Here is a 25,783-nt window from a genome sequence, read left to right on the forward strand (position 1 = left end):
CATCTAAACTATACCAATATTTGTAATTAATGTGTAAATATGAATAGTATATATTTCTAATTAGTATGATATATACTACTCAAATGATACATATTTTTTGGCTATAATATATATTATTTATAGAATAATAAAAATTACATTATAATAACAGTCTAATAAGGCATAGATTTGGATTTGTCAACGATTTATTGTTTTCTTCAACTCAACGTTGATTTCTTAATTGAAATCTTTGAATTCTAATTCTAAAATCTACACATTTTAGTCTTCAAATCCTAGGGTTTATTACATAAGGGCAAAATTTAGAATCTAAAAACTATTTAACTATCATCCACTGTAACATCAAGTTAAAAAAATATCCTCTTGAGTGAAGACTTTATCTCTAAGGTGACAAATTTTTATATAACTAAGCTCATGAATAAAGATGTGAATTAATTAATTACTAATATTTATATATAGGATGCGAGATTACTTGGCTCTAGAATATCTTATAAATCATATCCTAACATCCAAAGTGGATGTCTACAACTTTGGCATGACACTTCTAAAAATCATTAATAGAAAACATACTATAGATTTGAATTAATCAATTGATAAGTGCTTCTACATTGCATAGGCATATAAGGAGATTGCAAAGAATCAACACTTGATTAGCCTTCTAATGATAGATTGGTAAAAAAGAGCATAGATGTAGAGGAGCTTCAAAGGATATTGTATAGGAGGTTGTAGTGCATTCAAGACAATCTTATGAAGCAATCTAACATAAGAGATGTTGTGAAGATGCTGAAAGATGTCTTAGATGTTAATAATGTGCTTACTCCTCCATTCTACATTGCTCTAATTGATAAAGCTAGCAACTTAAGAGATTTAATTATTCCTAGCACTAATAAGAAAAAATCATAATTTATGAATAGAATCTCATTTAAATATATACAAAAAATTTCAAGCAAGTAGGAATAGTTACATATGTATAATACTTGTTGAAGCCAGATTGCATATGCAAAATATATTAAATATAAAAAATCCAAAGTCTACATATTATTTAAGTATAAATTTGAATAGTATATATTATATTATTCAAAATAGCATGCTACTAGCATGTATTTTAATTTAATATTTTACGAACTATAAACCCTCACTTATGTCTTAAAGGCACTTTTAAAATATTTTAATATACATTAATTATGGATATTGGTGTAATTATCTTAGACCTAATTTAATATTATTTTTTTTGTTTTCTTACATTTTAATATTGATCACAATAAATTTTTCTTGGTTTGATTTATAATTATAATCAAAGAAAATTTACTCAATCACAATTTTGTTCAACTTATTTACAAGGTAGAATTTAATTATATTAGAGTTATTTAAAATTTATAATATTTCAAATTTATCTTATTTAGAAATTTTTTGGAGATAAATTTCTATTTATATTAAAGTATTTAAATAGGTTTTTTCACTAAAATATGGATTATTAAAATTTGGATCGATATAAGCATATCATACTAAAGTTTAGACTACAAGTTGATGAGTGAGAAATCCAAGCTTAAGATTAGCAAAACATATAGTACCAAAATCCAAGCTAAAGATCTTCTAAGTAGATGTTCTAATTATAGACTAAGCTATACATATAGTATAAAAGTTTAGACTAAAAGCCTTCTACGAGAACGTTCAAATTTCAAACCAATATATGCATATATATATATATATATATATATATATAATCTTTTTTTCTTTTTCTTTTTTTTTTAACTTCATTCTTCCAATGGTAGTTATTATTTTTAGATAAAATATTTTTTTGACTAACTTAAAAATTAATTTTAATAAACTTCTTGTATTTTAGTTTAGTATAATTTTATTTTTTAAATAAGTCTAAATTACTCATTTTTGGTGTTATTAAAAAGATAAAAAAGAATCACCTAGAAAAATCAAAAAAGACTATAATTTTTGTAAAATACTTAGGTTATAAGATACAATAGAAGATTTTTTTTTAAAATATAAAATTTAAATCACCTAAACCATTCATGATGCTAATTTGCCATATCAAAATTTAATAACTATTATTTTATTTACATATTAGTATATCCAAAAAAAATTAAAATAACATAATAAAAGATATAAAAATATGTAGATTTTTTTTTGATTTTTTATGGCGGTTAAAGTTATTTAATTAATCAAAAAAATAAAATATATATTTAAATTATTTTTTGGCCCAATAGCTATTCTATTTTTTGTTCCTTAAGTCAATTGAATTAAAATAATAGTCCAAACTTCATGATTTATTTTGACTAAATTTAATAAAAAATATATATGTATTGAATAGACCATAGTTAACTAAGAATATAATCTTACCTAATAGAAAAATAAATAAGTAAATAAATAAACTGAATCTAAAATTTTAAATTTAATATAATTATATTTGGATTAAATTTAGAATGTTATATATAAATTTATAATGTTATATATATTTTATTTTTTATAATAAAATATGTAGAATTTTAAATAAAAATAGCACAAATAAACAAAAAAAGTATTATATTATTTTATTTTTTGCACCTCTTGAATAGAATAAATAATCCTTTACAAATTTTAGAAATACATAAAAGTACACAAAGAGTAGAATTGAACCATGTCTTTTTTTTTTTACAAAATGGCATATTATCTTTGTATATGGAAACAGTAGAAGGCCTTTCTATAAAATGAGATACCTTAATTATTAAACTTTACACTTCATATAAAATATCCTACATAATTTAGACACTACTTTGTAGAATTTGCATATAAACATTCGGATGCAAAGAAATGCATTACTCTTTGAAGTAGAGATATGGAGTAATAATAAAGTATGACTACTTGTTTAATCTTGTATTCTTCAATTTAACATGGTACATGACAAAATGTATGCAAGAAAACATAAAAATAACTTCATTAAATGGACACATTTTTTAAAATATAGAATAAATCATAAATGTGATAAAGATTGTAAGAAACTAGAAAAAGCAATGACAATCTCTTGAAAAAATAGAAATCCTAGTGGAAATCTCATCATTCACTCTGTACAATTACAAAGCAAGTGGAGAATTACTAAACAAGTGGGCTACATGCCAATTTGTATCATATCTTATTTGCCTAAGCATGCGTCAACGAGGTAAAAGAACCTGCGCAGTCTTGCTCTTCTACTTCATTCATCAATCAATGCAATGAATATACTCATATTATCTCACAAAGCATTGCTCATCAATGTCTAAAATCATTTTGCCATACGTTGGATAGATACAGTGAAAAACATTGCACTAAAAATCCAGTAGCGCTAAAAATACATTTTTGCCCACTCTGAAAACTGGACAGAATCTCACATTTTCAAGCAGCACCTACTTGGTAGCCAGTATAAATCTACCCACACTTCCCCATGACCTGGAGGGCAAGCAAATGGAGCACACAAGAGCCGTAATGCAGGTCAAATCCAGCCAAAGAAAGGAAAAGCATGAGATAAATTTAACTCTGTTATCATACCCAGATTAGAAAGCTATGCGAATTAGTTGCCTCGAGTCAACAACAGGCTTTTTTTGCTACTGGATCGCTTGTGCGTATCCTGATGGAGCTGACATGTTTTAAACGTTTCATTGCAGAGGCGAAGGTCCGGAGCACGCTGAAGCTTTCGCATCTTCGAATCCCATAGATAAGTGCGAGTCGCCCTTATGCTCTCCACCTATAGTTCTGGTTCCAGTGTTGCAGAAATCCATTCCTTCCTTTTCTTCTGACCATCCTAGATTAGCCCCTTTCTCGGTTAAAGCATTTGCATCAGTTTTTTCTTTCAGGATGACGACGACGGGAAGGGTCGCTCTTATAGAGGAATACATGGCTTACAGTGACACTGAAATTTTCTTCCCCAACATTCTCACTTGCGCTGCTGTCGCCATTCGCTTGCAAACTGGGTTCATCGGATTGCACTTAACACCATGTGTCCCCATGAAGCTCATAAACGAAGCTCTCACGTATATGTACTATAAGGTCGGGCAGCCATCTCTTCAACCTCCAGGAAATTTAGCTCAGGAAGTGGTCTTCTTTGGAAACGATGATTGGGAGTCGACGGATAAAACTCCTGCTGAGGGCATCTCTAGGAAAGAGAAGAAGGATTTTATATTGGCGAGTTTGAAATCATATTTCCAGGTGACACCTCGTGAAGTTAAAAAGTTGAATACTCATGGTTCAGATTTGTGGTTGCATGCCCCAGTGCCCCCCAGTACTTCGGGGATGAGGGTGATTAGATCCGACGCCTCAACAACTTACTCGCAACCATCAGAGGACAATTCCACCGTCCGAAAATTGTATTATAGAGATGTTAAGGATGAGAGCACGTTCAAAGTGGGCCCTCTCAGGATGCCCCCGCCACTCTTGCTGAATTCTGCAGCGCAGGATCTCACTAGATGGATTGACCTGTAGATCGAGAATAAACGGGTGGTGTGGTATCTTCAAGGGGTTGTGTGAGAGGTGCCAGAGAGGGATTGTAGATCTGATAGTGTGCGCGGTCTTGTGTTTCGAGGTTGGATGTGTGTGGCTTGCAATTGTGAAGGATATGTAGGTGGCAACACGTTGTAAATTTTTCCCATGCGAGACCAAAAATGTATTCGCCATTGCAAGCTATGAAGCATGTTGATGTTAATAATACTACTTTCAATCATTGTGATGCACAACCAGTGAGTGCCAGCGACGATTGCACAAGCACTGAATGATTCTACAGCTTTCATCCACAGTGAACTTGGCATTGTAGACTTTTGAAGGAGGGTTTTAATAACGTGAGCTTCAGGTTCTTAGGGGGCGGTGCAACATTTACATGAGCACCCCTGGACCACAAAATTAAGGCTAATTACGGGCTCTTCGGTGCTCTTTAAAAAGGTGTAGTAGTTAGGGTTTGACATGTGAGGTGTGCAGTGTGGCAGCGATGCAAGATCAAGGTCAGTGTGGCGCATCTTGTCATTGAACAAGATGCGCACCGCACCACAGTGCATACAGATTTCAATAAAGCAATTACTGAGAGTGTTCTCCCATGGATGTAGCTTTTTTATTGGAAGTGAACCACGTATATCTTGTGTACGTGTGATTGAATTGACTCCGAATTTTAGTGCGTTTGGTGATTAGTGCAATGTAATTTCACAACATTTGCCACTTTATTAGTGTTCTTGTGCGATTGTGAGTTTGTTGTGTCACTCGTTTGTTTTATTACGTCCTAATTAGAAGATGCCTGCTTGTTCTACTCCATTCCAAAAGAAACACAAGATTGAGTATGCGCTATCTATTACTACCCGTGATATCAAGGACAATGTTGATACTGTCCAGTGTCAATTTTGTGTCCATCTTGGTCGGGAAACCAGTAAGGAAGAGTGTAGGATGCGCAAATGGACTGAGAATGTAATGGTGTAGACGGCGCCATTCCAGCTTGAGCTGTACTGTTCAATTCATCAACAAGCACACGTCTAGGCTTGGAAGGAGTACCAGGTATTGTCAACAAGAAGAAATTCTTTGATAGCCAAAAGAAGACCAATCCAGACGCCTTCTTTGACAAAAGCAGCAATGCCTTGCAGATGAAGATCTCCAAAGCAATTGTCGATCTGGTCGGAGAGTTATTTTTCCATCCTAAAGACGATATGGAAGACAGGGAGCGAGAGCCCATTACCAAAGCAAACACGATGAAATTGTTTGAGCTAAGTCAAGATGGTCCTTCATATCTGGTTACGATCAACAATCCTACTCGTTTTTGGCTTGTCGTTCCGTCAGACTTTCCAAGTCATCGACCAACACTAGACCTTTACAAAGAACGCAAAACTTGCTGGGCTAAACGATGTCGAGCAATTTGTCCAAATTCTTGTCGCCACCAACAACCTCCAGCATCTCCACAAAATAAAACCCTTGTCAATCCATCTGTCTAGGCGTTTTCACTAGCAGGCGACGGTTTGACTCATTGTGGAGTATCTTATCTTGACGTCCTTCTTTGCCTGATTGGCATCTTGCTTAATATCCACTTATAAATTTTGCCCTTCTTTGTTTGTCATAAATTAGTGAAATTTTCAACCTAATTTTAAAAATATTAGACATTTTGTTTATAGCTTAATGCAACAAGAATTGTTACACTTCTTACAAAATAAGCAATGTGATGCTAAAATTCACTCTTTATTTCAAATTATAAGATGGTTTCAATTTAGAGTTGCTTGTAATTAGTGGTGTGAAGTACAAGAAGCAATAAACAAGAACAAAAGAAGTACAATACAAAACAAGTGAAAGGAATGCAATCAAATAATTACACATCATAAAATTTAGTCAAAGTTTGTTCATTTGATTTTTACTAAATTCAAATAAAATTAAAATATATTTTTTAAATTTTTAGATAAATAATTTTATTATTTTTCTAATCCTAGTTATTATAAGTAACTTATGAAGGTTTAAAAATATGAAGTAAATAATTAAAAAGTTAAGTGAATAAATTTTACTTCAAAAATAATTTGCTTAAAAAATCAAGGGTTTGAACTTCTCTAAGGCTCACAAGTAGTGTATATGAATATTTTAAAAAGGCTTTGAGGCTTTAATCTTATCCTCTTACCTACATCTAAGGTGCTACAATCCATATAAGACTTGTATATGACCCTTCTTAAAAGAACTAGACTAGTTGTTGGTCTTCCTATTTTATATTAGTAGAACTAATATTTTTGCATCTTTGACTACAATATAGCATTCAAAAACATCCAATTAGCCTAAGAACCTTGTAAGGCCTAAAATTCTTGTTTTAAAAATTTCTAAAATATTTTAAATAATTCTAAATAAATTTCTAATTAAATTCTAAATAAATTTTTAGATGGATTTTTTTATAAATAATAAATATGAAGAGAAGGTTAATATTGATAATAAAATCAATAACTAAATATTAATACTTAATAAAAAAAATAAAAGTAGTAAATCAACCAAAATAATTATCTCAAAGATTTAATAATATTTTATTTTGATGACTTTTCTAATAAGATTTTTATATTTTATAAATATTTTTAAATTCTAATAAATACTTAAATAATCAAAAGATTTTTAAATTCTAATTTTTTTGCAATCAAAGAACTTAAAATTATACTTTAAGAATTCTACTAATTAAGATCTATTAGTGGGATTCACAAGCAACAAATTCTATACTTAAGATTTGGTGTGTGGCGCATCAACTTGATTTTATTGTTAAAATGGTTACCAAAGAAGTTGGTAATGAAGTTTTTTACAATATTATTCATATATTCTCATTTTATCTTTGTATTCAACAAAATCTAATTATTGCAATGAAGTCTAAATTAGCAAAGAATACAATGTAATAAGTATAAATTAGAAAGTTGATTGGATGGTGGTACATAACAACCAATATCTTTTAGAGCACATTGAATAAAGGAGGCCGATCTAGACACTATTAACAACTTAGTGGATTATTGCAGCTAAAGTCTCACCTTTATACAACTTATGTAATGTGATATTTGCCACCTTACAATCAAAAAAATTGATGATGTTTTAATAGACATGTAAAAATATTGGTATAATAGATAAATTATGTACTTGTTAGGGACATAGTCCTTAGACCTTTCTAGAGACAAGTTTCTAGAACCTTCTAGAAAGAAGTCTCTAGAAACTTCCAGAAGATTCCTTCAATATTCTCTTGGAATATTCTTCAAAGATTCCCTAAAGACTCTTTGAAGATTCCCTAAAGATTCTCTTAGAATGGTCTAGAAGATTCTTAGAATATTCTAGTAGATTCTAGGAAGTTACTTGAGAAGCTTCCTAGCTCTTAGGTAGTTGCTCGAGAAGCTTCATAGTTCTTGGGAAGCTTCTTGATGCGCTTCCTTAGAACCATAGGCCAGTAGTATATATAGGAGTCGAGGCTGAAGAGTTCTTCAGTCTCGACAACACATCTCTTGGAGTTCTAACTCACCTTTCTGGTGTTGTTCTTGTACTCATCTGTTTAATCTAGTTTTGCCACTTCTTCTTGAACTTCTTGTTAGATTTCAAGTCTATATTTTGTGTCCGTGACAGTTTGTCGAGACTACACTAACTTGAGATATCAGAGCTAGTTCTTTCTTAGTAGAGTGTGGATTACCCCTCTACTTGAAGGTATACTAGCATTTTTTAGAGGTTGCGGATTACCCTCCTCTAAACTGATACTTCTTCTGTTACAATATTGGAGTCTTATTCTTCTTGGAGAGAGTGGATTACCCCTCTTCTTGAAATTCTTAAGGCATTTTATAGGTTGTAGATTACCCTCCTATAAACCAATATTGCCTCTTATAGGGTCATTTTTGTCCTTCTTTTAGAATGGCTGGAGGTCAAGACATTAGTATGACAGAAAGTTCGGAGTCTAAGTTAGATGCTATTATGAATGTCCTCGCTACGTTATCACAAAGAACTGCAGAGATTGAAGGAGTGGTGGCAAGGCTTCATAATGATGGAGTATCTGGGATAGCACAATCTAAACTACACCAGCCTCAAATTTCGGCACTTGGAGAAACAACTTTACCTCAAGTTCGACAAGAACCACTAATTCTACAACATAAGGAGCCTCGAGTTAGCCTTCCAGATAAGTTTGATGGAACACGTTCCAAGTTTCAAGGATTCGTCAATCAAATCAGGTTGATAACAGTTTTACAGCCCAAACGATATCCAACGGAGGAGTCACGTGTTGGGCTTGTTGGAACCTTACTTACGGGACAAGCTCTATCATGGTTTGCTCCTTTGTTTGAGAAACGATCATCTATATTAAACAACTTCGAAACCTTTTTAGAAGCATTTGCGGAAGCATTTGGTGAACACGATAAGGTTCGATGGGCTACAACAAAGATCCGGTCGCTACGACAAGGGATGCGTTCTACATCAGTCTATGCTTCAGATTTCAGGCAATTAGTATGCGACATCAATTGGGATGAAGAAGCGTTGATGAGTCAATTCTATTGGGGTTTAAGAGATGATGTGAAGGATTTGCTGTTAACTCTTCCTGATCCACGAACGCTCAATGAAGCCATTAGCCAAGCTGTGAAGTGTGATAATCGCCTATTCCAACGTCGCCAAGACCAACGCTCAAGACAACATACAATTCGCCATGCTCCAACTATGTCGGTAGACGGTGTGAATTCGCATTCAGAGGTGGAAGACATGCAAATTGATGCGGTACATATTAAATCTCTTACTATAGAAGAAAAAAAGCGACGTATGGAGGAAAATTTATGCTTGTATTGCGGTGGAGAAGGCCACAAAGTCGGAAACTGCCCCAAAAAGCAAAATCGAGGCATAGTCAAGACTAAGGGAGTATTTGTTCAGGAAAACGAGGATGCCCAGCCACAGTAGGAACCGTGCGGCTGGACAATGAAATATCCCAACAACAATTAGGTTCCTTTCTTTCTGCCCAACCTGCACTTTGTTTTACAATCCCTCTGTTTATCGGCCCTCAAAAACTGAGAACCTTAGCACTACTAGACTCAGGAGCATCTTCTTGTTTTTTAGACGAAGAATTTGCAAAGCGTCATAAGATCCGTTTAGTACAAAAATCAAAACCTGTTCATGTTGAGGTCATAGATGGGTGACCTTTATTGTCTGGTAGCATCACCCATGAATCAAAACCTATAGAAGTAACGTTTAAAGACCATAGTAGTCATATTATTTTTAATATTATTAGAACCCCATCAAATCCTATTATTCTTGGTCTTTCTTGGTTGGAAAAACATAATCCATTGATAGATTGGAGGTTGCGGAAGATGACTTTTCCCACAAAACCACCCAAGAAAAAACCTAGTAAAAAACCTCGAAAAAAGAAATCCTTATTCATTGGAGCAAGAGCGTTTATAAGATCATCTAAGGAAGGCAATCCATTTGTCATTTATGCGGCTCCAACTACCGAGGAGAAGATCACAACAGCAAGTATACCGGAGCAATATAAAGATTTTGAAGACGTGTTTCAAAAGAAGAACGCTGACATACTACCGGAACACCGACCATATGATTGTGCCATAGACTTGCAAGAAGGAGCACAACCACCTTTTGGCCCAATCTACAATCTATCGCAAATGGAGTTGGTAGAATTATGAAAGTACATTGACGAAAATCTAGCCAAGAACTTCATTCGTCATTCAAAATCATCAGCTGGAGCACCCATCTTATTTGTGAAGAAGAAAGATGGATCATTATGGATGTGTGTAGACTATCGAGGCCTCAACAAGGTAACAAAGAAAAATCGTTACCCATTACTCTTGATTTCTAGTCTCTTAGAACAACTTGGATGTGCGAAGATCTTTACAAAAATTGATCTAAGAGGAGCTTATAATCTCGTACGAATCAAGGAAGGAGATGAGTGGAAGACAGCATTCCGTACAAGGTATGGTCATTTCGAATATAATGTCATGCCTTTTGGTCTTACCAATGCTCCAGCGGTTTTCCAACATATGATGAATGACATCTTTCGAGAACACCTCGACGATTTTTTTGTCATTTACTTGGACGATATTCTAATATTCTCTAAAAACGAGGAAGAGCATGAGGAGCATGTTCGTTTGGTCTTGGAGAAACTACACAAGCGAGGACTATATGCCAAATTAGAAAAGTGTTTATTTCACCAGACGGAGATGGAATTTTTGGGGTTGATTGCGACTACAGAAGGTTTGAAGATGGACTCCAAGAAAGTCGAAGCAATCATGTCTTGGGAGGTTTCGAAGACGGTTAGAGACGTACAATGCTTTCTTGGTTTTGCTAACTTCTATCGGATCTTCATCGAGAATTATTCTCAAGTTGCTGCTCCTCTCACTCGATAAACATGCAAGGATAAGTTGGAATGGGGACCTTTGGCGGAGAAGGCGTTTCAAGATTTGAAGACAGCATTTACTACAACTCCAATTTTGGTACATCCAGACTTTACAAAGGCCTTCTATTTAGAAACTGATGCTTCAGATTTTGCTTTGGGAGCTGTGCTTTCACAAATAAGTGAAGATAAGAAGCTCCATCCAGTTGCATTCTATTCTCGAAAGTTCTCTGCTCTTGAAATCAATTATGAGATCCACGATAAGAAACTTCTTGCTATAGTGGATTCTTTCGAAGAATGGCGTCACTTTCTTGAAAGAGCTACACATCCAGTAACCGTATATACGGATCACAAGAATTTGGAGTATTTCATGACGGCTCGAGTTTTAAATCGGCGTCAAGCTCGGTGGAATATGTCGCTATCTAAATTCGATTTTGTTATCACTTATCGATTTGGAAGGCAACAAGGACTATCCGATGCTTTATCAAGGAGATCGTATCTTGCACCAAAGGTTGGAGAAGCAGCGTTTGATCAACAATGTACAACGTTATTGAAGCCAGAGAGATTTCAACTTTGTGCTACTGTTGTATCATTTGATGCTGACTTCCTAAACCAGGTACGTGCTATGACCATTAAAGATTCAGTAGCCATTGATATCAAGCAACGTACCAATGACGACAAGTTCAAGGTAGAGAGAGATCTTTTATACTTTGAAGAGCGATTGTACATTCCAAAAGGACTAGCACGACTCCGAGTTCTTCAATCTCTCCATGATTTTCCAACTGCGGGACATTTTGGATTCAACAAGACCTTGTAGCTTATTTCCCGAGATTTTTGGTGGCCCCAAATGTGGAAGGATGTGAAAGATTTTGTCCTCTCTTGTGACATCTGTTAAAGATCCAAGAATCCTCAGCATCGCCCTAATGGACTTCTACAGCTTTTGCCGATTCTACGTCGACCATGGTCTTCAGTTTCCATGGACTTCATTATGGACGTGCCATTATCAAATTCATTTGACAATATCTTTGTCGTGGTAGATCAGCTTACAAAGATGGCGCACTTTGTCCCTTGCAAGAAGACATCGTCTAGTGAAGTCACAGCAAGACTCTTTTTCGATAATGTGTATCGATATCATGGACTACCAGATGATATCATATCAGATCGAGGTACCCAGTTCGTGTCAAAGTTTTGGAGATCTCTCTTTGGGATATTGAAGGTGGATATCAAGCTTTCTTCAGCTTTTCATCCTCAAACTGATGGCCAAATGGAACGGGTGAACCAAGTCTTGGAGCAGTACTTACGATGCAGCATCAACTATCAGCAAGACGATTGGACGGCATATCTACTGCTAGCCGAGTTTGCATATAACAACACCCTCCATGCGTCGACTCAACAAACACCATTCTTTTCCAACTATGGGTATCATTCGAAGCTTGATTTATTGAGTCCGTCAACAAATAACAATCCAGCAGCTGAAGGATTTGTGAAGCAACTATCAGAGCTTCAAACTATGTTGAAGCTTCAATTACAATCCGCTCAAGAATCCTATAAGACGTTTGTAGATAGATTTCGGAATCCAGCACCTACTTTCAAAGTTGGAAACAAAGCTTGGCTTCTTCGACGAAATATCAAGACCAAGCGACCATGTGATAAGTTGGACTATCGAAGATTGGGACCATTTATCATCCAGAAGCAAATTAATCCAGTGGCATACCGGCTGGAGTTACCGGCTTCTATGAAGGTACATCCAGTCTTTCATGTTTCTCTGTTGGAACCTTATCGAGAGTCATCTTTTCCTGGAAGAGTGCAATGTCCGCCACCTAGTATTGAAATCGAGAACCACGAAGAATACGAGGTTGAAAAGGTATTAGATTCACGGCGAAGGTGGGGAAAGTTAGAATATCTTGTTCATTGGTGCGGCTATGACATTAATGAGCGAACGTGGGAGCCAGCTGAAAATCTTGCGAATGCGCCACAAAAGATACAGGAGTTTCATCAACGACATTCCGATAAACCTAAATCAATTCGATGATAGCTTCTTTCTGAAGCTTGTTCTCCCAACAATATAAGAAAAGGGGAGAGCACCAGCAAAATTCATAGTTGATGTAGTCATTCTCTCCAAGATAGCGTAGAACTTTATTAGTAGCCCAAGTTTGTTCTTATTGTTTTAGCCTTTGAATATGGATAGCCAAGATACTACACTTGTCATGTCATCTCAAGCAACTAGCTCACGAAGACGACCGCGAGATGAAGAACCGCTTGCACCACGACGACGTCGAAGGATTCCGAGCAACAGATCGCTGGTGATTGTATTTGAGGTCGAGCCTGCCTACAATGGTCAGCCAGAAAGAGTGTTTGCAGGACAATTTCACAATGAAGACACGGAGGTTCATGCTTGGTCAGAAGTTGAAGGCGTAGGCAACTACCGTTGGCTTCAAGGACCATTGAATCACTTGCCTCGTGAACAACAATTGGAGTTCATAGCAGAGGTTATGCGACAGATCTTCATTTTCTTGCGTTGGTATTGACTGACGATAACATTGCTTCTCGGAGACCTCGAAGCTAAAGGAAGAGGTGATGTTAGGGACATAGTCTTTAGACCTTTCCAGAGACAAGTTTCTAGAACCTATTAGAAAGAAGTCTCTAGAAACTTCCAGAAGATTCTTTGAATATTCTCTTAGAATATTCTTCAAAGATTCCCTAAAGATTCTTTGAAGATTCCCTAAAGATTCTCTTAGAAGGGTCTAGAAGATTCTTAGAATATTCTAGTAGATTCTAGGAAGTTACTTGAGAAGCTTCCTAGCTCTTGGGTAGTTGCTCGAGAAGCTTCATAGTTCTTGGGAAGCTTCTTGATGCGCTTCCTTAGAACCATAGGCCAGTAGTATATATAGGAGTCGAGGCTGAAGAGTTCTTCAGTCTCGACAACACATCTCTTGGAGTTCTAGCTCACCTTTCTGGTGTTGTTCTTGTACTCATCTGTTTAATCTAGTTTTGCCACTTCTTCTTGAACTTCTTGTTAGATTTCAAGTCTATATTTTGTGTCCGTGACAATACTTGCATTGGAATCTACCAATCCAATAATATATCTTATGTTGACATAAAATCAATTGATTGTTATATGGGTGATAAGAATAGATTCATTACTTTTGATTTTATTGTTCAATATCTCTATGACCAAAGTTTCTAAATTAAAAATAGTTTTGCTCCATTTTTTGATCCAAATTAATCCTTTGTGATGCTTCAAATTGCAATTTTTGAAACTCATTTAGTTAAGAGTCTCTTGGCTATCCAAGTTAAACATAGCATCAATAATAATGCTTGTAGTAAAAAAATCTATTAGTGATGTCTAAGCAACTTAAAAATCTTTGTACGAGCACTTTTATCAATAACATTTTTGGTTGGTACTATAATCACATCATCTAGTTTTGGTCTATTGATTATAATGAATATGTAGAATATGATCACTAACAACTTTTTAAAGCATATGCCATAAAAACTTATCTTGAAGATAACCATTAATAGTCCATATAAGAAAGTAGCCATTGATGCGCATTGAAGGGCTAATTTTCTTTCTTGCAAAGCATTTAGACAATTTGGTCATTGTTTTTACTAATACAATATTAGTGGAGTTTGACTTCTCCATCCTATAATGAGAGAAAGACTTGAATAGGTTTTCATTGAGCATTGTGTTGCTTGAAGGCATCTTCTAAGTTAAACAACACAGTCTTTTAAACAAAATCTAAATATCTGCTTATGTATGTGTTTATAAATAATGAAATAAAAATAAAGAAAGAGAAAAAGAATGAAAGGATAAGAAAGAAAGATTCTACTGTTTTTTATCTTATTAGTAAAAATTAATAAAATCATCTTACATAACTTAAAATAAATCAAGTTTTTTATGGGCAATTATATATCAAGTTTTTTAATGATGGGATTGAGACCTTGGTGAGGCTCGTACCCCGCCAGGTACGAGCCTCACCACGGCATGAGACTAATCAGTGTATCAACCTTGACGAGGTATGAGGCTCACCTGGACCCGGAGCCAGGGCCGGGGTGGAGGAAGAAGGAATATGCTGCGTCGCTGGGTGTCGCAGGAACCGCATCAAATGGGAGCGAGCGAGTGGAGAAGTGAAAAGGAAAAAAGGGGGCACGAGGGAGATCGGGTTGCGATGATGATGAAGATGATGATGATGATCTCTGGCCTTCATCGGCTCTAGATCTTCTCCGCCTCCGATGTTGGTGGCATTACTTTATTGTGCCCACCAGTCCATGGTCACATTCGCCCCCCTCCGTCTCGAATCAGATTTTTATTGTGGCATTTTTTCATGCCCTGTTTCTGGTCGTGGTCGACGACAGCGGTTGCTACACTTGGTGGCAGGAACTGAATCTTTCCGAGTTGGTTGATGCGCTCGGGGGTTATAGCTCTGGCTTCGGCGCAGGGCTGTTGGGTTGCGAGCGTCGCAGCTGGTGGCGTTCTCGGCGGGTGTGATCAGGTTTTTGCATTCGAGATTCAACTTGTAAGAACGTGTGCAAATTCTTATGTGGGTCCTCATTGGAAATCAATTGTTGGCTGTAATCTGTATTAGCTGGCCGTTACTGCCGGTGGTACGTGTGTGCTGGTGTTCGTGTATGATCTTCGTGATTGGGTCGAATTTTTAGCGAATCGAGATTAAAATCTGGTCTCGTATAGCATTGCAGCATGTTTCGCTGCCGGGATTCGGTAATTTTGGGGTGTTCGGTGTTTCTACGCTGTTTTGGGTCATGCTGCGGGCGATGTGTGTTGTTTTTGATGACTAGGCTTTTTGATGCTACAATGCCAGTCTTTGGAGCTTGGATTCTAGCGTCTATTCTTGTAAATGACGAATTCGACGACTTTGTGATAGCTCGGAGGATTGAAACGTAATACGCGGGATCTTCATAGTTTTTAAGGAACTCAACATTGATTATCTGGTTGTTGGTTTCGTTTTGTATGGGATGCTTTGCGCATCTTGTTTTGTACCTTAGATAGTTCAGCTTGAAGATTCGAGCTGGTTTGCTTCATCGGATTTGGTGATTTTGCGGTGACAGTCTCCAGAATTGATCCTGTGACCAATCAATGCACATTCCCGAAATTGTGGTGAAATTTTGTGGTGAAATTGTTGGGTTGCTTGTTCCCCGCACTGTTCTTGCCAAAGATTTCCGTCTCTTGAGGTTCCCTTCACGTCGATGTTCTTTGTTGTCCAAGTACTTTTCCTTGATGTCTTCATGGGCTTTTCTACTCTTCTTCAATCTTATCTAATGACATTGAGAATTTCACATGCTGAAGACGAAGGAGAAAAACTAGTCTTCAAGTGTATTCCGTTACAGCTTTTAAAACTCTTAATTTAGTTTATTTGAACTCGATTTACCAGTTTTGCATCCCTTTCTTATTGTAGTAGTAGTAGTAATAGCGCGGCTTAAGCTTCCACGCTTCCTATTCATGTGCTTGCTCCAAAACCCCTCTACTTTGATCTTTAGCTTCTGACCTTATTCTGGGCTCTATTGCAGTAGGTGTTCTTCTGCATTACATGTTGATGGTGCCATTGTACGTCAATAATTAAAAGTAGATATCTAAGAGAAGCAGCCAGTGATCCGGAACGGCGTGGGAGAGGCAGTATTAGCAGCCATGAGTCTTACGAAGGCCCAAGCTCTCTATGCCCACAGTAGCTGCCAGCCCCCTCTGGAACGAAACCTTTTTCAAGAACACAACAGGAGCGCTCAGTCTGCCGTTCTTTCATCGTTTCAAGTTGGCAATTTGAATGGAGCATTACGCAAACGTCGCATCACAAGTGGTATTCTGATAAGGTGTAGCGGGACACAGGTCAAAAGCTCTTCGCATCATGGCAAAGCTACGAAGAAAAATAGTAAAAAAAAGTTGGGAAGTACATTGAAGAATACCAAAACGGATGACTCCAATGGCCACATGAGTATTAACTCCCTTGCCACGGGAAACTCGTCCTTAGCTCCAGCTGACTTATGTACTATGGAAGAGGAGCTTGATGAGGTTGATGAAGATGATGAACTACAAGTTTACCGAGGCCTTGTGCTCGACCTTTCATATAGGTAATTCTGACTACATTTCCTGAAATTACAATTTTCAATTATTGGGAATCAAACTTCTTTCCCTTATTGACAGAGTGTAACTAAGGTGTGCAACCTGCAGGAGGAAGTACTAGTTTGTTAGTAGCTATTAGCCGCTAATCTTCTAGTCTGTTAGTCTGCTAATAGTTATTAGTCTGTTAGCACGTATCAAAGTCGGACACATAATTGATTGTGTAACAGTCTCTTATGTTGGCATTGAATTCTTAAGTGTGCCTATGTTGGTCGTCAGTTTGGAGCTTTGCTGACGAGGTGTGGTTATTTCGTAATGACTTTGTATGGCAGACCAATCAATGTAGTAAGCTGGAAACGAGCACTATGCCTAGAAATCATGGAGAGGGTAAGAGTTTGGAGCCATCACTTTCTTGGTCTTTTGCAGTCTACACTCCGTTATTACTTGTGTGGTTAATCTCATATTTGCTAGTGTCTCGGTCAGTCTTGTCTATGTTCTTACTCTCTACATACTCTCTAATGTCATTTATGTAGCAGGAAGCGGCATAAATGTAGGTCCGAAATTCGAGCTGACGACTCATCAACATTTCTTGTTCCTATAATATTTCGGTGTATTTGGTTGCAGGCAGACGTATTGGAATATTACGATCAAGCCGTTGCAGCAGTCTCCAAAACCTATTATATTCCAGCAGTTCTTAGGGTGTGTCATTGATTCCATCTCTTTCACTCTTGCATTGCTAATTTTAAACATTCAGTACAGTACATCGCATCCATTACCGTGGAAATCAATGCAGGTCACTTTGATCTCTTGGTTACTGGGGGATACTGTTTACATTTCAGGTTAGCAGCTTTGTTCATGCTCCAAAAGGCAAGAAGGTCAAGCTCTCCCTGAATCGTAACAATATCTTTTTGAGAGACAAGTTCAAATGCCAGTAAGTGCCTCCCAACTGTAGGTGGGATCCTTGCTTTATACGAAATTGAGGTCTTTCTTGTTGTATCGCCAACTTGTTCATACTTCAACAAGATCTCTCAATCATGTAATGGGGATATGGAATGTTATGGTTTTTCAGGTATTGTAGTAAGAGAGAAGAAGATATGACTATTGATCACGTGTTGGCAGCCTCTCGTGGAGGCGGTTGGGAATGGGAAAATCTGGTAAAATGGGTGTTTTCATAACAGTGCATCATCTGACAGAGGATTATTGTATTGGTACATGTATTTTATTTGATTGCATCAGTCAGAATCAGGGTTTCCAATATGAACAAGATTAGTCTTGGTATCTGTGGCTGAGTGACATTCAGCTGATATTTTTGAACATATTCTTATCAGGTCACTGCTTGCTCATCTTGTAATGTAAAAAAAGGAGACAAGACTCTTGAGGAGTGTCGCATGAAACTTTTAAGACAACCTCGGGTATGGTTGGAGCTTTAGAAATCGTTTTTTCACTTGGTCATTAGTGGCGTTAATGTCCGAACTTCAGGGTTTTAGAAATTTCATGCAGATCATATATTTGCGCATTTTGAATATACCCGGTATCTCTTATAATACCAGTCTTTTTCAGCAATTTATTGCTGCTGCGCAGTCATTGTACTATATAACATTATAACATGTTATGTTTTCATTAGTGGTAAATTAATCTCGATTTATTTATTTATTTGTGAACAGGAGCCCAAGGAGCTTGATAGTTTGGACCTGCCACCGAACTACAGGACATTTAGAGTCCTCCACCAAAACGATTCTACACCTGCAGAATGGTTAGATTATTTACCACGTCAGAAACCACTTTTCTGATCGACAAATGCGTTGGTTGGTGGATAGGGTTGTAGATTGATTCTTTTACAAGTGTCAACATTCTGTATTTAGTGTATGTACGAGTAGAGATGCAGCAGAAACTGACTGTTTTCAAGATCATAGCAAAGAGTGGTCAGCTCCGTGACTCTGAACATTATGTACATTAATCTGTAACGCTGTTAACCTGAGATTTTTGGAAATGTAATTAAGGTCTGCTTAACTTGGCTACTCATGCATACGTTCTTCGTCTATGATGGTAATGTATGAAACTGCCTCCAGGGTTTGTGCAAAATAACAATGTTGCACCTGCCATCCATATCACAAAAAGATGGCGCAGTGATTCTTATTTAATGTGCTCTTACATTTTTACAATTGGCACTTGATCTGCATGGTTTCGTAAATCATTTAGGGACGGTGTCCTGAAGTATCTACGTGCTCCACATGAACTCTAATCAAGTAGATGAACAGTGAAATTTGGAGCGCACAAGCAAGTTCTTCAATAATCACCAAAATGCTGAAATATCTATTGAAGTTTTTTACAAAAACTAAAACTTTAGGCCTAGAAAGTAAAGGTCTTGTTCCCAGTATGAACCTGCTTACAATTGTCAGGTTGTTTTTTTATCACATCATCCTACAAATTGAATAAAAAAGTTTTCTTGAGGTCATCTTGAAGTTTCCTTCAATTGTTCATGGAATGCCAAACTAGTATGAACACAAAACACAGTCAACTTTTTAACAAAAATATGGCCAAATCGTTCAGAATGAATTCCAAGGAGATAACATACATCTGAGAAACATACTCGATCATAATGAGAATTTTGGAACTTGCATCCAGATGTTTGAAAATGTATCTTGAAGTGCAAGATTCTATTATAATTATAAAAATCTTGCTAAAAAAATGCCACTCATTTTTATTGTTATTCGTTCAAATAAAATGTACACAGATAGCTAATGCCTTTCTTTAACGCCAGAAGCGAGACCCCAAAAAATAATTTTCTGTTGTTGTTGTTGTTGTTGTTTAATGTTGTGGTGGTAATCATTGTTGTCTTGCTAAAAGAAAGGACTGTCCACGGTGGGTCCAACAGCAATGGCGGTTCTCACGCGGTGCCTGCCATCATCCCATATTAGAGCCCCGAACACCCAGTTCTTCAGCCATGGCTGCGTGTCCATGGGCTCTAGTGTTGCAGTGTAGGAGAGCACCTCTGTGTCCGGGGTGAAGTTCAGCACATCGGGACTCACCCGCACTCGCACCCCAGCTGGGTTATCGATCTCAGCTCGGTAGGTTGCGGTTGGAGCTCCAACATTTGTCACAGTCCGGACCACTGTGATGGTATTGGTGAAGTTCGAGGCCGCAATGGTGGGGTAATTGAGGCTGGAGGCTGATACCCTTGCCTTGGGGCACGTCACGTGAGCTGTGTCGGTACCTGTGACGACCCTGATCTGGCTGTCTGTGTAGTTCATGCTGCATAGGAATAACTTATAGTCGCCACTCGTTGTGTTGTAGACCAAGCCTGGGTCGATTGCTCCCTTGGGATCAATATGACCCGAACCCCATGTCAGGTCCCCGTGTGAGTTTTGGTTGTGTTTTGAGTCGAGTGGTGTAGCTGGTGGTAAAGAAATACGATATGAGTTAAGACGTATTTTGAGTGGTGTCTTCCATCTGAGATTTTTAATTCTGTTGCGTGACGTGACGGTTCGATGAAGCTTTCTTACACATATTGTGAAGGTTTGAGGGTTAGGGCTGAGAGAAGGGGAAAGAAAAACCTGTTGTCATAAGTGCAGATTTGATTGCTGCGGGGCTCCAGTCGGGATGTTCAGCTTTCAGCAGAGCTGCGACTCCTGCAATGTGTGGCGTTGACATTGAAGTTCCGGACAGAAAGTTGTATTGGAATGTCCGAATGTCCGAGGGATCCTCGGATGGTGATGCTGCTGGTGACCATCCAGCCAGAATAGACACTCCTGGTGCGATAAGATCAGGCTGCAGGACCGTGAAGTGGTGAGTTGCGGATTGCTTTACGACATTTGGTGATTACTTGATCACATCTTTGCACATATGAACCTAGTGATGCTGCATCTAATGTACGTAGCACCGGAAAGCCTCACAACACCGCAAGGATGTGGTATGAGCAACGGAATTTGGTGCTGTTTTCTTACGAGCTAGACCTTCTAGAATGAGTAGGTTCAACCTCGAGAGAGACTGACATAATTACCTTCAAAACATCAGGTGAGATTACATTTGGGCCACGGGATGAGAACTTAGCCGCAATAGGAGCCGGAATCCCCAGATATTGGAGAGAGAGTGTCATTGTTGCAACTGGACTTCTGCTCCACAATAATAATTACACAGGTGATAATTTTGTTTTGCTGTTTCCTTGACTTGACACGAGATAACTACTCAAACTATCTTTGCAAACCTGAAGCAGAATAGCAACGACACCAAGAGTATACGAAATGAGTCACCTTTACCTTGTGCTGTTGATGTATGATAGAATATGACTGCCAACTCCTTGGCTTACGACCGTCACTGCTGGGTGGCGAAAGACCTGTGCATAAGACTTCAGTTCATCGTCTACCATGATGGTGGCAACCCCGCCCTTGTCATAGACCTCTACTTCTGGATAGTTGATTCCCAACATGTCTCCAGGTACACAAACAACAATATTGCCTTTCACCTTCTTTGCGTCCAATGAATCTGGGCCGCACATCCTGAAACCATTCATATGTTAACTTAAATGTCTCGTGAAATGCCCTCGACAGATTGCATGACGGAGTGTCATGGTTTGCATCAAAGAGTAGTACCTGGCATCTGTGGATGTGATGTTTTGTGCTGGTATGTTTCCCGCGTCGACGAGTGGATACACGTTAGGATCAATTTTTTCAGTGTTCAGGCTTGGACCCTACCAACAGCCCCAAATCAGGTCATCATCAGAAATCTGAAACTTTCTCGTAGGAAACTGCAGAATCGCATTGATGGATTGATTGATGTCCATAGTCTTACAGAGTACGTGACGTTGTTTCCGAGGTGGATGTCGGATAGAAACTCTCGATCAATGGAGCTTGCTGCAGCTGTGAGAATCCAGGGTGCACCATTGCTGACTGTAGCTTTGGAAGGTCCCGAATTCCCCCCTGCCGCCACTACAAGAATCCCTTTATCCGTGGCATGAAATGCCCCAATTGCGATGGAATCGTAGAAGTAGTCAATAGCTGAAGCGCCTAAAGAGATGCTAATCACATCGACCCCATCGTGGATGGCCATGTCGAATGCTGCGAGAATGTCGGCGGTCTGGCACGACCCCGGCCAGCAAACTTTGTACGCAGCCACTCTTGCATTTGATGCACCTCCTCTTGCAGTTCCTACAGCCAGACCTGTTCCCTGGAAGCTAACATTAGTGGTTCTGGAGCCTCCCAATGTGGTTATGGTGTGTGTGCCATGGCCTTCTGTGTCGCGTGGAGACAGGCTAACAGTTGGATCCGAGGTGTTAATTTGTCCCCAAATTGCTTCATAACCCTCTGAGAAATATCTGGCGCCTATGAGCTTCCTGTTGCAGTAAAATTCGGGGAAGCTCTGGCCTGTTTCACATTCTCCCTTCCACTTCTCTGGGATTGGATCCATACCTTCGTCATCAAAGCTCTCGTGCTCAGGCCAAACTCCTGCATTGGTGCACAATAAAGGTAAGAAGTCTCGACGGTGGTTTTGGAAGAATGTGCTTGCATGAAGCGGTTCCAACTTTCGAAAGTTGAGTGGTGTTAGTACCAGTGTCAATGGTAGCCACGATGACGTCTTTGCCAAAGTTCGTTGATGTCCACGATTCACCGTCAAGATTAACGCCCATGTAATCCCACGTCCTTGTCGTTTGCAATGAACAGCTGACACTGGGAAATGTGGAGACCACACCCGGCATTTCTGCACAGTACAATTGTTATAGAAATAAATAACCACTGGAATCAAGTTTACTTCTAGTTCATATTCGAAACAAGCATGAAGCTGTTGATTAATACAGATATTTTCTGGAAAAAATTTAATGTGCAAACTGAGTGACCTGATAATTGTGCAGCTTCGGACGCAGATAGCATGGCTGAAAATCCATTCAGTCCGTGTATGTAGCTGTGCACTAAAGCAGTCTTTCCTGTCGCTGCACTGTGATTCTCCATATCGATTCAATTCCCGTGTCAGTGTGATGAATTTATTTTTAAAATTTTTAAAATTTTTTAAAATTTTTACAGAACCCATTCTGATGGGCTTACAAATAAAGTCCTAGATACAAGTGGGTACCTGCCGAGGACACTTGAGAGAAGGTCGGAGTGTGTCTCTGCAGTAATTCCAAGTGCATGAGGAATCTTATTACTTCCCATGTACACAATGTACAGCTGCACATGTGCGCCACAACAGATTATTCCCTGCAGTCCTCAAATATCATGTCATATTTGCTTCAACTAACAGCTCTAACTGCAGCATAGGGAACTTTTTCTTGAGTCTTAGTATAGAAATAAAATAATTATAAAAAAAAAAAACGAATGTTCTATGAAACCTGTCAGCCAATATTCTGTGTAGGTTTGTTATGAATATCAGTCTGCCAATCCCCACGTGGTTTACAACAATGCGTAATCATGCTTTCTCGCGGTACCTGTTTCTCTGAGGTCGAGATTGAATGAACAGCCGACATGTTCTTGAGCGCTAGCAACCCTAGAGTCCACAGAATTAGTCGCTTCAATTGGCTGCCATTATGAGCAGCCATGGCCGTTTTTCTGTCCAAGTGACCACTTCGGACATAAGATTTGGTACGATGCAAGCTCGAGCACAGACACACGCTGCTGACGCTGATCTAATCGAAAATCGTGCCTTCTTGTGAATAAGTACATCCCAGGAGGTTTCTTCCTAACGAATTGTAACTCATTAGCCCGAAGAAAAGTGCATTGCGTTGATTAGTACCAATTTTCCCTGAATGCAGAAGTTGCATAACAAGGCGTGTGACGGCACACCGATTGCTTCGAGCTAAATACAATGTAACAGAGCCCCAAAACTTGAAAGGGGAAATGAACCCACAACGTTCTGAAAACCGGAGTGATGAAACATGGGGACCAGAATATGGTCTTTAATAGCAGACACGGGGTAGGCTCTGTATGCTCAAATTAAGGTAAGAAACATAGGCACAGCCTCAGAAACTTGAGCATCTGAAATCCGAGAGACCTCCTATGAAGAACTTGCACTGCTAGAGTACCGGGCAGAGAATTCATCTTGTTCTTGAAGCCAAACGGCGGAGACTCACGTGATCAAGCTCAATTACTCAGATTTGTATGGTCAGAACACGGTATTCGCTTGTAATGAAGCAGAACATCCGACCAGATGCTTGCAATGGAATTCGACATTCAAGTAAACATTTGCAACGGAATTCAGCATCCAACTGCAAGTTCTAATCACGTGGCTCGTTTCTCGCAGATATCCATTAGAAAGCCAAGTCATGATGCATCGGAACGCACGACCTTGAAAGTCCAGAACACGTAAAAACACGGTGTTGGTGAAGCGGAACGACCTCTAATATATAGGGGACTTCGTGCAGCAGGCAGAAAGGAGACTCAGTTCGAACCCTCGTTACAGAATTCAACTACATAAAGTCAAGATCATTGACACCGGGGTGAAAAACTGAGATATCCACAAACCTGTACTGCGTATTGACATGTTCGAGAGGACGCGAATCACGTGTGCACAAATGTATCATTCTGTCGATTTTAGCTGATTGATTGCTGCCTACAGTTACCTTGTTCGTAGCTATCTAGGAGCAAACGACGTGCCTCACACGCGTTTCTATGCACCTTTCAGCTATAATTGAAGAATGTTGTATCTATCATCGTGCCACTACGAAGCGACACAATTCATTCTTCTATTGTATGTAGAGCAGACCTCACGATCCAGACGCGCTAAATCAGATCCTCGTACACAAGATCAGTCCAATTATTCGGCACTAATCTCAAGGTTCCAATCCAGGAATGACCAGAGCGTGGACCAAGAATGACACCTCCCAAACGTAAAATCTGGATCATACTACGTCCTGTACGCCTTCAAACATATTCGTATCCATTGTGATAAGAATTCCAGCCAATCCCAACCATAGCTCGATCGAATCAAGCATCCACCGCAACACAAACAAAAAAAACTGCGTCATCCACGCACAAGAGAATGCTACCCCACACCTCACCAGCTCTCATGCAGATTCTATGGGAGTCAAAAAACGCAGGGCACGATTCTACATGCACGTATCCAACGATGTCAATCCAGTTGGTTGTATGGAGCGCACACGATCGACTCCAAATCAGTGCAGCAACAACCTCTGAATCTCCCCCGCAGCGACCGGGGTGGTTGCTACCATCCAGAAAACGCTGCAGAATCAACCCAGATCGCAAGCACCAATTCCTCCGACTTCACCAGCGTCAGGCTCGGATATACCGAGGAGGAGTATCAGCAAGGGTGTTGCGAAGATCCGGCGAGGGAAGTGTGTGTTTGTGTCCCCGCCGCATCCTCTAGACTATCGGCCACTCACTCACTCACAAGGTCTCTGCAGTTGTGGGATCCGAGCACCACTTCTGCTGCTCCTGCAGGTGCTGCATGTTGCCAAGGATTAGGCGCAGCTTCTTCACAGCTGCTCTGCAAAAAGTAAGAAACTGGGTGTGGGGCCAGATGATTAGGCGCAACTTTGGCGATCCCTCTTTGGCCGAGCGGTTTTACGTCACAGCCTCTTCTCATTATTGAGCCCCGGGAGCCCCTTCCGAGGCCGTCCCTGCAAAGTCCTCCCCTCTCTTTGGAAAGGAAGCTCCCACCCTCGCTTTGCCGCCTTTGGCACATTCGCTGTCTGTTTGTAAAAGGAACTGAGAATATGTATATATGTATGTATGTATACATATATCCACACACGTACATATATATATATATATATATATATATGTGTGTGTATATATATATATACACACACATATTCACACATATATACAAGTTGTAGAGGAGCTGGATTACTTTGTCTCGCATGCCTCCAACCTTGACCCAGGTGAGTGAGGATAGAAACGATAGAATTATTACTAAAAACAACAGTGCAATGTCTTCTTTGCTTGTTGGATTCAAGTTTTCTTTTGGTG

At 38.7% G+C, this 25,783-nt stretch overlaps 2 protein-coding genes across 6 annotated transcripts; one reads left to right on the forward strand and one right to left on the reverse strand.

Annotated features, from left to right (window-relative positions):
- The first annotated feature begins 15,087 nt into the window (after window positions 1-15,087).
- Window positions 15,088-18,886, forward strand: LOC112289978 (uncharacterized). Of its 4 annotated transcripts, none has more exons than XM_024535790.3 (8): window positions 15,088-15,315; window positions 16,325-16,879; window positions 17,201-17,255; window positions 17,493-17,567; window positions 17,708-17,799; window positions 17,938-18,022; window positions 18,197-18,280; window positions 18,533-18,886. In XM_024535790.3, exons 2-8 carry the CDS (start codon window positions 16,443-16,445, stop codon window positions 18,656-18,658), a joined length of 954 nt encoding a protein of 317 aa, XP_024391558.1. In that variant the 5' UTR covers window positions 15,088-15,315; window positions 16,325-16,442; the 3' UTR covers window positions 18,659-18,886. The 4 variants fall into 4 exon arrangements, with proteins under 4 accessions (XP_024391558.1, XP_024391560.1, XP_024391561.1 ...); XM_024535792.3 differs by having other exon boundaries at window positions 16,328-16,879; XM_024535793.3 differs by having other exon boundaries at window positions 15,088-15,291.
- Window positions 18,887-19,387: 501 nt separating this feature from the next.
- LOC112289299 (subtilisin-like protease SBT5.3) lies at window positions 19,388-25,343 on the reverse strand. Of its 2 annotated transcripts, XM_024534417.3 has the most exons (11): window positions 24,317-25,341; window positions 23,284-23,404; window positions 22,932-23,026; window positions 22,699-22,796; window positions 22,413-22,562; window positions 21,657-22,309; window positions 21,458-21,555; window positions 21,125-21,364; window positions 20,869-20,980; window positions 20,423-20,636; window positions 19,388-20,262 (listed from the first exon to the last, which is right to left on the reverse strand). In XM_024534417.3, exons 1-11 carry the CDS (start codon window positions 24,373-24,375, stop codon window positions 19,709-19,711), a joined length of 2,394 nt encoding a protein of 797 aa, XP_024390185.1. In that variant the 5' UTR covers window positions 24,376-25,341; the 3' UTR covers window positions 19,388-19,708. The 2 variants fall into 2 exon arrangements, with proteins under 2 accessions (XP_024390185.1, XP_090110959.1); XM_090254833.1 differs by having other exon boundaries at window positions 20,254-20,636; window positions 24,983-25,343.
- Between the last annotated feature and the right edge of the window lie 440 nt (window positions 25,344-25,783).

The sequence above is a fragment of the Physcomitrium patens genome, chromosome 12 (genome assembly GCF_059467195.1).
Source record: "Physcomitrium patens ecotype Gransden chromosome 12, ASM5946719v1, whole genome shotgun sequence".
NCBI classification, from domain to species: Eukaryota; Viridiplantae; Streptophyta; class Bryopsida; order Funariales; family Funariaceae; genus Physcomitrium; species Physcomitrium patens.